The sequence below is a fragment of the Myxocyprinus asiaticus genome, chromosome 11 (genome assembly GCF_019703515.2).
Source record: "Myxocyprinus asiaticus isolate MX2 ecotype Aquarium Trade chromosome 11, UBuf_Myxa_2, whole genome shotgun sequence".
Lineage (NCBI taxonomy): Eukaryota > Metazoa > Chordata > Actinopteri > Cypriniformes > Catostomidae > Myxocyprinus > Myxocyprinus asiaticus.
Window position 1 is genome coordinate 6,099,037 of NC_059354.1, and position 15,276 is coordinate 6,114,312.

General features: G+C 36.6%; 1 protein-coding gene across 4 annotated transcripts in view; it reads left to right on the top strand.

Annotated features, from left to right (window-relative positions):
• Positions 1-15,276, top strand: part of LOC127448054 (E3 ubiquitin-protein ligase ubr3) — a 131,650-nt gene that overhangs the window by 45,507 nt on the left and 70,867 nt on the right. For 2 of the 4 annotated variants that reach the window (XM_051710308.1, XM_051710310.1), the window contains exons 19-23: positions 432-528; positions 3,865-4,006; positions 6,756-6,860; positions 12,701-12,895; positions 12,994-13,026. In XM_051710308.1, the coding sequence (XP_051566268.1) occupies positions 432-528; positions 3,865-4,006; positions 6,756-6,860; positions 12,701-12,895; positions 12,994-13,026 (572 nt within the window). The remainder of the gene's footprint in view (positions 1-431; positions 529-3,864; positions 4,007-6,755; positions 6,861-12,700; positions 12,896-12,993; positions 13,027-15,276) is intronic. The other 2 variants (XM_051710309.1, XM_051710311.1) reach the window with 1 other exon arrangement.

Genomic DNA, 15,276 nt, shown 5'->3' on the forward strand with positions numbered 1-15,276 from the left:
GCTCTGCATTTCTCTGCACTAGGACAGAAGCATCTGTTCTCTAGCTGTTTAAGTGTACATTTGTATTCTCGTGTGTGTTTGTGTTGTTACCTGATGCAAGACCTACTGACCTAGTGTGCTTATGTAGATTATTTAAAGTTCAGGTCTAATTGGGTTTTATTATCTGGCCATGTATGCTACATGAATCTAGAACTACATATCAGGATATTTTCAAGGTCAATGCATTCACTCTTGCAGTGGAATATAGATTTCTATTGTTTGAGCATTCAAACTGAGACTGAAGTCAGTAGATTCTACTGATACTTTGCACTCTTTGTATAATAATTAAGGCTGTCGTTAGCATTGAACTAATGTTCTCACCACAACTGTTTTTAACAGATAAATGATTCTTTTGCACAACTCACACACTCTTTTTCTGTGTGTGTTTTCAGCTGAAGTCTGGGAGAAAGAGTTTGACCCTATAATGGTGATTTTACGCACAGTGTACCGCAGAGACGTGCAGTCGGCCATGGATCGATACGGAGCATTGTGAGTCTCTGAAATACTCCATACCTTCACCTCATCTTAGCGTTTACATTGTTTACAGACTATGTTCTTATATATATATATACATATATATTTTTTTTGTTGAATAATGGATATTTAATGAGAAAAGATGTAGGATAAGACTTGATATTATCCATTGGGAATTGACTGGTTGGTGAAAATTAGTGACCGATGGTTTCGACGGGATGCAAAATAAGAGGCCTCGTGTTCGTTTCATCATAACAGTCGTCGGTAAAATCATATGAAAGAAAAATTAATCTGACATGCTATAAATACGGTGTCTCTCTTTCTCTACTTTTTCTGCAAAGGGCGGAAATAGACAAAGAAATCTAAATGTTGTCAGTACTAAATGAAAAAAATTTGAGAGCTGGAAGTGATTAGATGTTTAATACTGTAAAATAGCAAACAACTTCTACAAAACCGTTTCAGTCTAAGGTGGAAGAAGCTCTCTTGGATGCAGTCATTGATCATCTTGAAATCACACTGAACTAAGAAAAACACTCGGAGATGGAGCCTTAAATTGCTCTGGTTTTGTGTGGTATTCACCTTGAGTTTCAGGGACAGTGTGTGATAGAGGAGATTATATTCAGGGTCACTCCTTTCTCTTGCTCCGTTAGGGCTTACACCTGAGATGAGCTTTAGCAATTAGAGGAATGTCAAGGAGAATCAATAGATCAAGACTCAAATACTCACCAACAGATTAACACTGTAATGAAAGCCTTTAAAAACTGGAGAAAGTCTATTATCTTATTTTTCCATATCTCATAATAAAAAAAACATCAGCAGAATAAAATGACTCAACAAGAGCTTTAATTGTATCGTTGTAGTGTTTTTTTTTTTTCTCTATGCTTTTCAAATGCCTTTATGTATAGATTTTATTGTTTTATCCTTGTTCCAGTTCCAGACTTTCAATATTAAACTATAAAAGTCAATTAAAAACATACAAATTATTACATGTTTAAAACTATGATTATCTTAACAAAGAGTGAAATAAACAAACCAATTCAATATTTATTTTGTGAAAATTATATTTATGCCCCACAGTTTTGGCATCATTTCCACGACACCAAACAATTTTGCCAATTTTATCAAGTTAGTTCTTTAACAATCTATTCTTCCAGAAGTTTGTGTACTTGTTAACCAAGTCAACAAAAGTGTGAGCGAAGAGCATGCTTGAGATGAAATATGGGACGTGATGTTTGAAGAAAACAAATAAAAAGGAAAACTCACTTGTGAGCCAATCAAGCTGCAGTTCTGCCAAATTATGTAAAAAGTGTAAACCAATTAATTAATCGTGTGTATTTAGCATACATAATATGTTACCTATGAAATTAGTCTTAGCAAGACAAAGGAGTCTGCTATTTTAATTCAAAAACTTTAAAAATGAGATTTCCATCAGTGCCATTTCCAGCACAGAATTCTATTAAACACAATACAGGATTTGAGATGTGTTGGAAATGACACTGTGCTGGGAATTTTCATGACTTTCAGAAAATAAAATGACAAAAAATGACAAATATTCTGTGATGCATATACATAGACTGTTGAACATTTTCAGTAAAAAACAAATAACTAGAGGTAAACCGAAATATCGGTTTTACCGATTAATTGGTGCCTGGTTTTTATTAGGATTTTGATTTAACAATAAACTGTACCTGATTTTATTTATTTTGAACTCTTGTAGCCTCTATGTCTGTGCCCGTCATAGTAAGGAAAGACTAACTAAATGTTTTTACATTTTATAAATACATTTTAAAAACTGTCAGCCGATTAATCGTCGCGTTTTCTATCGTCTTAGTTATCGGTTTTGGCAAAATCCACTATCAGTCGACCTCTAGTTTAATGAGACTTGACTTTCTGTGCCTGAAGCTAATGAAACATACATAATATCATAAATTCAAAATCATAATGTGACATATTTCTAAGTAAAGCAGAAAATTCAATGAGAACATGTTTGTTTTGGGATGGAACTTGATTTAATCCATGGTGAATTGATTGGATCATGAAAAGTGGGTGTTCCATATCCATTTGGAATTAAAATGAACTAATAGCCCGCATTGCCCAGTCAAAAAAGGAAAGTCATTTCTGTGTAATTTACTGAATTTTGATAAATAAAACCATTGCTCAATGCACAATAAAACCAGGAAGGTGTATTCAAGTAAATATGATCTTTAATGCCCTCAAAAATCAATGGCCAGTTGAAATGACAGTTTTGCAGCATCTGCAGAACATTAACATGTAAGCAGCGAGTTTGAATGAGAGATGACAGTGTTGTTTTCAGAGAAACATATAATATGTGACATTGTTGCTGTCAGTTTATATATATTTTTTTTTTGGGGGGGGGGGGGGGGGGGTTGTGCATGTCTCCGGCCATATGGAGCTAGAAAACTGACTAAAGTATTTGAATCTGAATTTTGTTTATTAGAATTCTAGACATGTGACATTTAACAAAATGTAAGATTTTTGTCTTTTTTAGAGGTGGAAATAAATGACGTAAATATTCAGATAATGAAGAAATTCAGAACTGCAAATACCAATCTCTAACAGTCTGATCTCAGAAATTCAGATTGTATGAACTAGGCCAATGAGATATTTACTTTTTAAACAAACAAATGTATAAAATACACCACAGAAAGCTTCATTTTGGTTAAATGACACATGTCCAAAATTCAGATTCAAATACTTTAGTCAGTGTAGCTCCAAACGGCTGCTGGATGATGGATTACCTGTCAAGAGGACAAAATATGTTATAGCCCACAGCATTAATGGAGTCAATGATGTCTTAAAGCAGGGCTACATTTATGTCTCATGTGGCTCAACACTATATTGCCAGCAGTGTAATAAATATAAAATGTAGTTTATACATTGCATTTGTTCCTAAATTACGGGAAACATTCTACACTAAAATTGACCCTTTTACTTTCTATTAAATGTTTTATTGTGTATGATCAATCAGTGCACATTATTCTAAAGAAAAGTTTTTTCCTAATGTTAAATAATAATAAATTAAAAATGTCTCCACCTCTGAATGACTTATTTTCTGTAATGTAACCAAGGGCACATGGGTGGGGAAAAATAATGTTTACATAGCCAAACATCCACGGTCCAATCAAATCCCAATGGATAAAATCATGCCCCATCCGATATTAATTCTAGAAGAGCTGTGAAATGTAGCGTCACATTATTGAAGTTAAATGCATTGTGAATGTTGTTTTATGCAGCCTTTGAAAATGACCATGACTAATGCCTTAAAGGGTCTTATTATATTTTAATAAATAATGTGTATTTGATTGAATCTGATTACATGTGCTTTTGTAGTCTGAAGCAGTCAGGTGTTCATACGGGGAACCCCTGGCCCCCCTATAAGGAGAGGACCCCTTTGCACCCATGCTATAGAGGACTGGTGCGCCTGTTGCACTGCAAAACTCTGCACATCGTCATCTTTACACTGCTTTATAAGGTGAAACTTATCACTGAATAAAACACACCAGAGGAGTATGTGGTTAATTTTACAGGATATCGTGAGCTTCAATTTAATGACTCTCACCCTTTGAGGGTGTTTTTGCTCTTGGTTCGCTTCAGAGGTCTGAGCACGGTTTGTGGAATTTTTGACCCATATTTGAACACTCAATGATCTCCGATCCCTTTAAAGCGAATCAAACCGAGACCGTCCAGGAGGTGCTCTGACTATTGTTCGTTTGCAGCCTTCGGTTCTCTAATAACGTGCTTTGTGCACAAAATCCGCTCCGGGTTCATTTGATTTTCTCATTCCAATACCAAACATGTTTGTCTCTGACAGGTTACTTTACAGCGGTTATAACAACACTTTCTATGGCTATATCAAAGTAAGAGGCATACATATGTATTAAAACTTATGCAAACTCCACACAAAACATAAACTCAAAGGTCTTTCTTCATTGTCCTGTGCAATTGAAGATTCAAGGGTTTAACCGGACTGGTTGGAATGCTGAAAGTTCAGAAATTCTGACTGGAATATATCACTATTGTATTCTGTGAATGGATGTAGGCCGATGCTGTTAGTAGATTACACATTAATTGTGATCACTCTCATTTTTGTTGTTCATATGACTTAATTTTCCATGATTTAAAGATGGATTTTGCCTCTAAATACAGTAGGCCTGTTTTTATGTAAAAATGCAATGCATTTAGTTCAACTGCATCACTGTTCTATTGAAATGTATAAAATAAAATGTAGTATGTAATATAATCTTGCATATTAATAATATTGCATATTATAATTATACTATATGTTTTATATAATAGATGTTTTATTGATGCTGAGAATCAATAAAATACGTTTTTTTTATTTATTTATTTTAGACCTGGTCTCATGCTGTTTGAGATTTTTAAGAGCATTAAACATGTTTAATCATACATTTGTAAAGCTTATTGTACTATTGACATTAATTTGCCTTAACTATTTTAATTATTATCAATATTTTATTATAAAAAGTGGGCTGGGTTTGTAATAAATAAGTACATAAATAAATAAACAAAAACAGTATGAATGCAAAATGGTCTGAGACCCTAAAAATGACTAAAGTGGACCAAAAAGAGATCTGAGCCCACTTACAAGGTCACAAACAGTGTGAATGCAAAGAGAACAAGGTCCCTTTTCACTTGGTTCACTTTTTGGCACACTTATGAGGGTCTGAGTTTGGTTCTTTTAGGGTGTTTTCACACTTGAGTCCTCTTTAAAAGAACCAAACTCAGAACCCTTGAAGTGTGCCAAAAAGTTCTCTTTGCATTCACACTGTCATAAAGCTTGTAAGTGAGCTCAGATCTCTTTTTGGTCCACCAGTTATGGGGTCTCAGTCCTTTTTGCATTCAAAACAGTCATTTGTGGGACCGAGACCAGGGAGAAATTGGAACGCCCAACCAAGAGGCTCTAGCGCCCAACTGTCAAAGGGTGTTGAAAGGAAGTCCCGCCTTAAAAGTAAAAGAGACAATCACCTTTTAGATACAGACATAGCCTGTCAACCAACTCGCTAACACGTATGCGCATTAGCTAATCAAGCTGGGAAAATTTTGTTTTTTAGCGTAATCTGAGGTAAAGAAGCACAATTTATGATACCAGCCTTGTCAGATTTTCCTGCTGATTTGAAATATGTTCTTTGATCGTAATCTTGACCAACCGTTTTTGAGATTTCGGGGTTCCCCCATTCAAGTAGCTTCACTTTGACTGGAAATAGCCTCCCGAGACCATTCCAAAGATGGCCGACAGTGGACTGACTGGCTAGAAAGACTTTGCAGAGACCACTTTAAAAAATATTATATTTATTATATTAGGGCCATATTTAATGAGTACAAATACCTTTACATATTAACTTATGAGATAATATAAACATGCTTAATGCTCTCAAAATGAATAAGCAGCATAAGAACAGGTGTCTGTTCAATAAAACTTCTTTTATTGAGTTTTGGCGTCAATATTATGTAATTCTGTATTATTACATATTGTTTTATACATTAAAAGAGAAAAGTAATGCAGCAGAACTGAATGCATTTTATTTATTTATTATATATATATTGGATTTAAAGGCAAAATTCAGCATTCAGTCATGGTAGATCAGTTTTATTAACAACAAACAAGATTAATCACGATTAATGTTTAATCCATTGACAGCATTGAGTTACTTCCATTCATAGAACACAATAAATATTCCTGTTGTAATTTCATAAATTTCATGTGGCTTTCAAGGCATCCGGTTAAACCCTCAAATCTTCATTTGCCCAGAACACTAAATAAAGACCTTTGAGTTCATTTTGTGTGCAATTTACAATAGTTTAATATGCTTACAGAAATGGGGAAATTAAGTGAGCTCGGGGCGCTGTTTGTTCACAATGCACATTATTAGTAAACCGAACCAAAGTCTGCAAGAGAACCGTACTCAGACCACCTACCGAGATGGTCTCGGTGCGATTTGCTTTAAAGGGGTCTGAGATCGTTTGGAGTGTTCGCATATGGGCAAAAAATCCCGCGGACCGTGCTCACCCCTGAAACGAACCAAGTGTGGAGGTCTCAAGTGTGAAAACATCCTAAGATTGAAACTTTAGCGTTTCATTTATATATCGATTTCTGCACATTGTCAGTATAGAACATTGAAACTAATGTTTTCACTTGAGCACTCATTTATAAAATAAGCAGTAATGTCTTAATTCTGCTTTGTGTGTTTGTGTGTGTGTAGATCTGGATGGATCATCAGAATATGTCAGAACATGTGTTGTGTATGGTGCTGTACCTCATAGAACTCGGAATGGATAACCAGGTCCAGGAGGACAAATTAGAGGAGGTGAGTACGTTTTTTTTTTTAAAGGTGCACAATGGGTCAGAGGCCGATAACTGGGAATATTGTATTATTATTATCGTGATGAATTACTTGTGAATGATCAGTTATTGTATCGACCATCAATGAAATGTGAATCATCAGTTATCAATATTGGCCACAATGGGCTGTGAATTATCTGTTATCGTATCGACCACAGTAATTTGTGAATTATCATTATCGGGTCGGCCACAATGAGCTGTGAATTATCAGTTATCTGTATCGCCTACAATGAACTGTGAATTATCTGTTATCGATGTCTGCCCACAATGAGCTGTGAATTATCACTTATTGGTATTCGCCACATTGAGCTTTTAATTAGAAGTTTTCGATATTGGCCACAGTAAACTGAGATTGATCAATTATTGGTGTTGTCCGCAATGAACTGTGATTGATCAGTTCTTGATATCCAGTGAGCTGTGAATTATTGTTTTTTGGTATCAGCCAAAATTAGTTGTAAATTTTTGGTATCTGTATCGACCGAAAAATTCCATATCCAGTAGAGATACTCCAGTCAGGATTTACACTGCAGATACCAATTACCGATTTTCTTATTTTATAGGGCCGATCAAGATATCGATCATTAACCTTTTATCAGGAGCTCTATCATAACCGGTTATATGTAAGCTTTCTGTTCACTGTCACTATTTATTTATTATTTTTCTCTGCCCTTTTTCTCCCCAATTTGGAATGCCCAATTCCCAGTGTGCTCAAAGTCCTCGTGGTGGCGTAGTGACTCGCCTCAATCCGGGTGGCAGAGGACAAATCTCAGTTGCCTCCGCGTCTGAGACCGTCAATCCGCGCATCTTATCACATGGCTTGCTGAGCGTGTTACCGCAGAGACATGGCGCATGTGGAGGCTTCACGCTATTCTCTGCGGTATCCAAGCACAACTCACCACGCGCCACACCGAGAGCGAGAACCACATTATAGCGACCACAAGGAGGTTACCCCATGTGACTCTACCCTCCCTAGCAACCGGGCCAATTTGGTTGCTTAGGAGACCTGGCTGGAGTCACTCAGCACGCCCTAGATTCGAACTCGCGACTCCAGGTGTGGTAGTCAACATCTTTTACTCGCTGAGCTACCCAGGCCCTCTCACTGTCACTATTAACGGAATTTCCTTGTTGGTAAAACCATTGCTGTTGCCTAGTTTTTTTCCTGAGAAAAAAATACTGTAGGTTGTTTAATTGATAGGCAAAGAAACATAAAAAAACCCTCAATATTTTTGTTTAAGTCTTAAAAAAAGTAGGCCTAAACAAAATATAATTTGTTTCCTGTCACCTCATTTTGTATGTTGGTAATATTAGTTCCTATATGACTTGTTCCCGCTGGAGCTTCAAAGCCCCCTCATCGCTCCTGTCCATGGCTTATGAGAACCAATGGCTTCTAGACTTACATTTGTTGTCGAAGCTTTATTTGATTTGCATAAAATGAATAATCATAAAGTAAATCTTCCCTGATGTTAAAACGCCTTAGTGCTGTCTAAAACCAGGAGATGACAGAGAAGGATCAAGTAAAAGTGAGTTATCGCTCCAGTTTATCAGTAACTTCAAAAATCGCTTGGTTTAATTTTAAACAGATGGACTGCACATAAAGCGAGTGTATAATGCTTCTCTACTAAATCGAGCACTCAAGATTTTTACAGTACCTTTTAGAATCTCAAGATGTTGACTTCTACATTATAACCAGTCTATGAAATAAAATATCTTATGTAGACATGAAGAAAAGTAGATTTAATTTTTTTCATTGTATGAAATAAACCAGAGTTGTACCTGAGTTGAACCTGGATTTTTAAATAAAGTCATCCAACTTAAGTGTATTGTTTTGACATACTGTATTTATTCAGAGTACAAAATTACATAGGATTATAAATGGGTACTCATTTCAAAAAGTGAAACTGAAATATGCTGACAGGCAATTTCACTGTTAAGGTGAAGTGGTTCATTTAACATTTATTTGCGTTCGTTTTTTGGAATACAAGCGCATATGCTCAGCCGACCTTCTAGTGGTGCACCAGTTAGGAAATTTGAGGCCAATACAGATCACCTTTTTTTTTTTTTTTTTGTGCCACACTTTTACAAGTTATATGCAGCAGTTGTATGTTTATGCCCCACATTGTAAAATTACATTCAAATTAAATTAATTGTGAAATGCTAATTTATTTTAAGAGAAAACAGTCATGAGTAGTTCTGTTGTCACTGTCAAAGATCATTGTGACATACTGGCCACTTGTAAACACCATGAGAACTATATCCATTATATACAGTATATATAATTGATGTGTCCATTACAAGCTCCAAAACTGCTCCAGTGAGAAATCATTAGTATCTATGGTTTGTTTACAGTCTTTGGCGTTAATTTGTCGTAACACAAATCAATAATTATTAAGAAACTGCATGAAAACGGTTATAAAAAAAAAAAAAAAAAAAAAGATTAAACTTTTATTAGTGGTATTGTGTCAAACATGTATCTTTAATTGGGGTTCTCTCAAAATAGCGCTTGGATGAGTGACTGATGAGAGATTGAGAGCACCTGGAGTGGAGAGCGCGCATGTTTGAAAGTAAAACCAAAAGCGTGCATGATCGCTCAGACTGTCTCTATCACTCCACACGACCGTCTTGACTGTCGTGACTCACGTTACATCACGTATACTCAGATTTGTACAGTATTCACATCTTTGTTGTTTAATTTGTTTTTACGAATCAAATGCACTTACTAAATGCACTTACTATTTAACAGTTAAAAAAAAAAAAAAAATCCATATCTGTCTCCAGCCACTGTGAGAACTTGGCAATGCGATACTGCAAATGTTGTTGGCTTTTGTATGACAGATTGCTTATGTTCCTCATTTGTAATTTGCTTTGGATAAAAGCATCTGCTAAATGACAATGTAAATGTACATCCTTTTGTAGTATCATTGTCCTTTTATTGTTTACCAGTACAGTGAGTCAGAATTACTACTGTAACGACTCTTGAAAATGGGCACCTTAATAACTGGCATATTCATCTAAATTACACCATGTCTGAAAGTGTACATTTGTGAATACTTAGTTATTTGCCAGTAATAACCCACCTTCCAGTGGCCGCAGTATCATGCTTGGAGGGCTGAGCAAGTGCACATTCATTAGAGTGGCAGTGTGTGATTTTGTGCGTGCAGCAATAATACAAAGAAATTATAATAATAATCTGCCCTGAATCTAGGCATGATTGTCCAACTTAGATGGCCGGCCAATCAATCGGCACACCTCTCCCTAAAAGCTTCCCTCAAATGTTTCCAATGGGATTGAAGTGTTGCGCGGTAGGATGTGCATATATACCCCTTTTTATTATTAGAATAGACCTTTATTATTAAGAGAAAATGTCAAGGTTCTTTTGTCATTCATACCATCAATAATAAATAGCGTAAAGAATGCTTTATATTGTACTGTTTATTATGAGATTTCACTTTGCCTTCCATTTCATCTTAAGAATCGAGAAAACTAGTCTGCAAATGGACAGTTGGAATCGATTCATCAATTTTGAAAACTTGGAATTGCAATTGATTAAAATGTTCTGAAATCAAAACAGCCCAATCTGCAGAATTGTATCTTGAAAATAGTCAAATAGACAAAATTGCTAAGTGCAAAGTGTACCCACAAATGTATTTTTTTTTTTCACAAATTTCTTCTGTGTTGTCTGTATTAGGGCTGTCAACAGGAATTACAGTTTCTTTCTTTAGACGCTGTGTCAATTTAAAAGGAAGTTCAACCTTTAAAATAATTCTCGATACAATTGGTCTGAATGGCAGTGCTTGGCACACATCCAAAATTCACATGCACAGTTTAGCATTCGATGAATATTTGCATTTCAAATTTGAATTTGACTGCCTTTGTGTACCTTTTGCGGAGGCTGTTGCTCCATTATTTTGGTGAGCTTCCACTCAACTTCTGATTTATCCGACTCTTACACTTTTCTGAAACAATACGTCAGTCAAATAGTTTTCTTCCTAAGTAGGCACTTCTTGACCAAAATAAGTAACAAATAGAGAAGACTTTAGATGGTGAGTTTGTACAGCTTTACAGTTGTAATCTTTAAGCACCCCTTGCGTGGCAGTTCTTTTCCAGTCCTAAGACAAATGACTCAACTACCAGCCTACAGTTAATAATTACTCTTAGCCCTTTTTTGCCTTTTAGCTTGTCCTCAGCTGGTTCACCGCCGGGGCAATCTTGAGCCTATAACAAACTGGCCACGCTTTTCCACTAATTTGAGATCTGCTTGAGAACTGAGTTGCGACATAACAAGTTGTGTGACTACTTTGCCTGCCCACAAAGAAGCATAGCGTTTTTCTCCTGTTTTTGTGGACATATTTAAACATACAGAGAAATGCAATCCAACGTAATTACATTGCTCAACAAAATTGCCAAAATTGAGTCGACATCTATGCTCAAGACGACAGGTGACGTAATATCATAATTTTATGAACTTTTAAATGTTGCTTCACTTGTTGAGTACCATAAACTGTAACAGTGGAATCGTGATTAACATTGGTGTGGCAGATGGTTATATATAGATTTTTGCCATAGAATTTACTGTAATATTACCTTTACATCTTGATTGAGAATCTCCACCGGTTTATTTAACAGATAGCAGTGATCTTCCTAACAAAGTGAGTAGCTGGTCAAAAATCTCCTTACTGAACTAAAAATGCACACAATAAGATGAGAAGAGGGTAAGGAAAGCTAAAAAAGCTTGCAGATGTAATAACTTACCGAGATCAGCTACAGAAGACACCAGCGATTCTGTGTTCGTCTCGAGTTAGCTGGCTGCTTAGCCATAGTTTTACTACAGTAACCGTAGTTTAACCTTGATTTTTGTAGTAAAACCATAATTATAATACAGGAAAAACAAAACTATGGTGATTAAAACCCTAATCATTCTGCCAAAAAAACATGATTAGTTTTACTATAGGAACACCGTTGTTAATTTTTGGTATATGTAGCATGGTGATTGACTGAATTAAATGCCCCGGTTAGTTAGCTGGCTGCTCAGTGTCCAAGACATCGCTGCCCCGTCCTCTGCTGCTTTTGCCTAGGTCCTTCTTATGGTCCATGTGCTGCAATGTTTTTTTATTTTATTATGATTTGGTCAACTGTCCGATTGAAGGCGACGTGCATCATTTCGTATCTCATCTTTATATATATACATATATTTGTTCTTTCTTCCCTTTTTTTTTTTCTTTTGCGATCTCTCAAGTTTATCTTGATCTCCGTAGAAAACCAAATTGCAAATACAGTGCTCGTTCCATCCGTATTTCCTGAACGCTTTTGATTTCTGACATCTTTGTGGATTTTAATTGTTGCTATAGAGTGAAGAAGTTCTCGCTGCAGATGGTATCCGGCCAAAATGTTGTTGTTTGGGAAATCTTTACCTGGTGACGAAACATTGTCCCGCCCTCCACCCCCTTACGTAATTGGTTCCTTGCATTGAGACCAGCAAGCTTTTGGAGCTGGTGCGGAACCAGCTTTTACGCCCCAGAACTGCGTTTTCTTCAGTGGATATAATTCGAGAATTCGCACCGGCCCAGGAACTCGAACCATGTCCTTGGAAAAGGGCTAACTGTTAGGTCTTGTTGACTTAAATCAGAGATAGAGCAGAACCCACACTGACCCAGATGTTTTGTGCCAGCTAAAAGCAGGAACTTTAGATAAACACGTTAAGGTTATTTTGTCTCTCATCAATGTGTTCTGTCTTTACTGAGTTATAGCTCTCTCTCTCTCTCTCTCTCTCTCTCTCTCTCTCTCTCTCTCTCTCTCTCTCTCTCACAGGAGCCCTGTATTGAGGAGCACTGTCATGACAGCTGGTTCCCTGGCACCAATCTGCTGTCTAACCTCCATCATGTTATCAACTTTGTGCGGGTGCGAGTGCCAGAGACGGCCCCGGAAGTGGAGAGAAAGAGAGAGAGGGAGAGAGACAGAGAAACTCCAGCCAGCACCAGTGCAGATAGCAGCAGCTTCGGACAGGTGAGTCACTGTCAGGTGAACAAGGGTTTGTAGACAATGTACTGTAAGGATGGATCTTTGTACCATGTCCTGTTGATGACATCACTCTGATTCCACAGAGTTCCAGGAGGCTAACAGGGAATTGGAGAGAGGTAGAGGGATTGAGAGTGTTCAGAGTGATGTGGAATGACTTTGAGAGTTGTGTTTTGAATAACCAAGTATGGAGTTTGAAACAGTAGTCTGCACTCCTTTTGTGTGTTTTTTTTTTGTCCCCAAATATATTTCTTTGAAATACATTTTCCAGAACTGTGCTCATTTCTTGTGTTTTTAGAATCAATTTATGGCAATCAATTGTATTATTTTAATAAATAAACATTAGTGCACTTGAAATGGTCGTAATAAAGTACCTTGTAGTACATTTGATTTTTGTGTGATTGTTTGCAATAGGTGTGGGCAGTGTGACTAAAATCTTATATTACAGCATAATAGTACAATGTTTACGGTATGTCTCACAGTATAGTTATTTTTGTTGTAAATTCAACCCAAAAGTACATTAAATAATACAGTCCAAGGCCTTCTGTATTTTTGGACAAGCTAGTGAATTAGATGCTAAAATATACAAAGCCCTTAGAGGACAGGAAGTTTGCCTCCCCTCACAATAAGTTTTGCATTTTGCTTTATCCATTCAAAATTAGCCATAGTTTTACTACAGTAACCATAGTTTAACCTTGATTTTTGTAGTAAAACCATAATTATAATACAGGAAAAACAAAACTATGGTGATTAAAATCCTAATCATTCTGCCAAAAAACATAGTTAGTTTTACAATAGGAACACCATTGTTAATTGATGGTACATTTAGCATAGTTGTTTAAAACTACAGTTTTAAAAATAGTTACTGTAGTTCTAAAGTAAAAATTTAGTAACCCAAGTTTTTTTTGTTTTTTTTTTTGGAGATTGTTTAATTTTTATTACCATAGTGTAACAAGTTTGTAAGCTAAGTAATGGAGGAGTCAGGAGACAGAATTTGGACAACGCGTTCACTTTGTGAGTCTACACAGAACTGGACCGTCCTGTCGCTATTAGGTACCAGAACCACTGGTCTGGCCCAAGTCAGGCACGCTGCGCGGCAGACGCCCATACAGCAGCTCGAATGGGAAAAACCCTGTGGAGGCTTGTGGGACCTCTCTCACTGCAAATAACAGGGGTTCAAGCCACTTATCCCAATTCCTAGCGTCCTTGTGTACGAACGTACAAGTCATATTTTTTTTTAAGGTTTTATTAAATCGTTCTACTAACCCATCTGTTTGTGGGTGGTAAAAACTGGTGCGAATCGATTTAATACCTAACATTTCATAGAGTTCACGTAGTGTTCGTGACATAAATGTAGTGCCTTGATCAGTGAGGATTTATTTTGGAATTCCCACTCGGGAGATTATTCTGAAGAGCGCCTCCGCAACACTACGTGCTGAGATGTTGCGCAGGGGCTCTGCTTCTGGATATCGCATTGCATAGTCCAACAGAACTAATACAAAGTGATGCCCACATGTGGTCCATTCTAATGGCCCGAGGAGGTCCATGGCAATTCTTTCGAAGGGGACCTTGATAAGCGGTAGAGGGCGCAATGGCGCTTTTGGGGTGGCTGGTGGATTCACCAACTGACATTCACGGCACGCCGCACACCACTTGTAAACATCCTCCCTGTCCTCCAAGGAGCTCTGTAGAAATACAAATAAAAAGTTACTTCATTATTTTTTATTGTCTCCTTTATTTGTAATTTGATGGACACAAACCATCTGACATTAGTACAAGAACAGCTTCACATTAACATTTGTGTAAAAAAATTTTTTTTTAAACAGTATTGTATTTTAAATATGATTGAATTAACCATGTTTAAAGCTGTTTTTTACCATCTGATATACACACCTGTTGAAATCTATATTAATGCATCAAGTTTCGATCAGTTGCTAGTAAATGGTAAAAAGCTCCAATCATGCATGTTTACACTGGACATGTGTAACGCATTGCGACGTGAAATTCTAAATCACTCCAATTATATTCAATAAACCTGTCTACTTGCACTCGTGTGCAACACAATTTGCAGAGTAGATTGTAGTTTTGTGCGATGCAGCAGAATTTCTACTGGTTGACACATTCCACTGTTGCATGGTGTACAGCATCTTGCTGCCCAACCCTAATGTATGTATGTTTTTGTCTGTTATTTGTCCAGTTGTCTCTTCCTGTTTGGTTCGTTGTGTTTATCATGTCTTGTAATGTGTGTATAGTACATGTGCTTACAACATGTCCGATCACATTACGACATTTCAGTCTAGTCCAGAGATAAAAGCATGTGTTTGAGTGTGTGTGGTGTAGTGATGTACGTTGATATGAGTGAGTTCAGT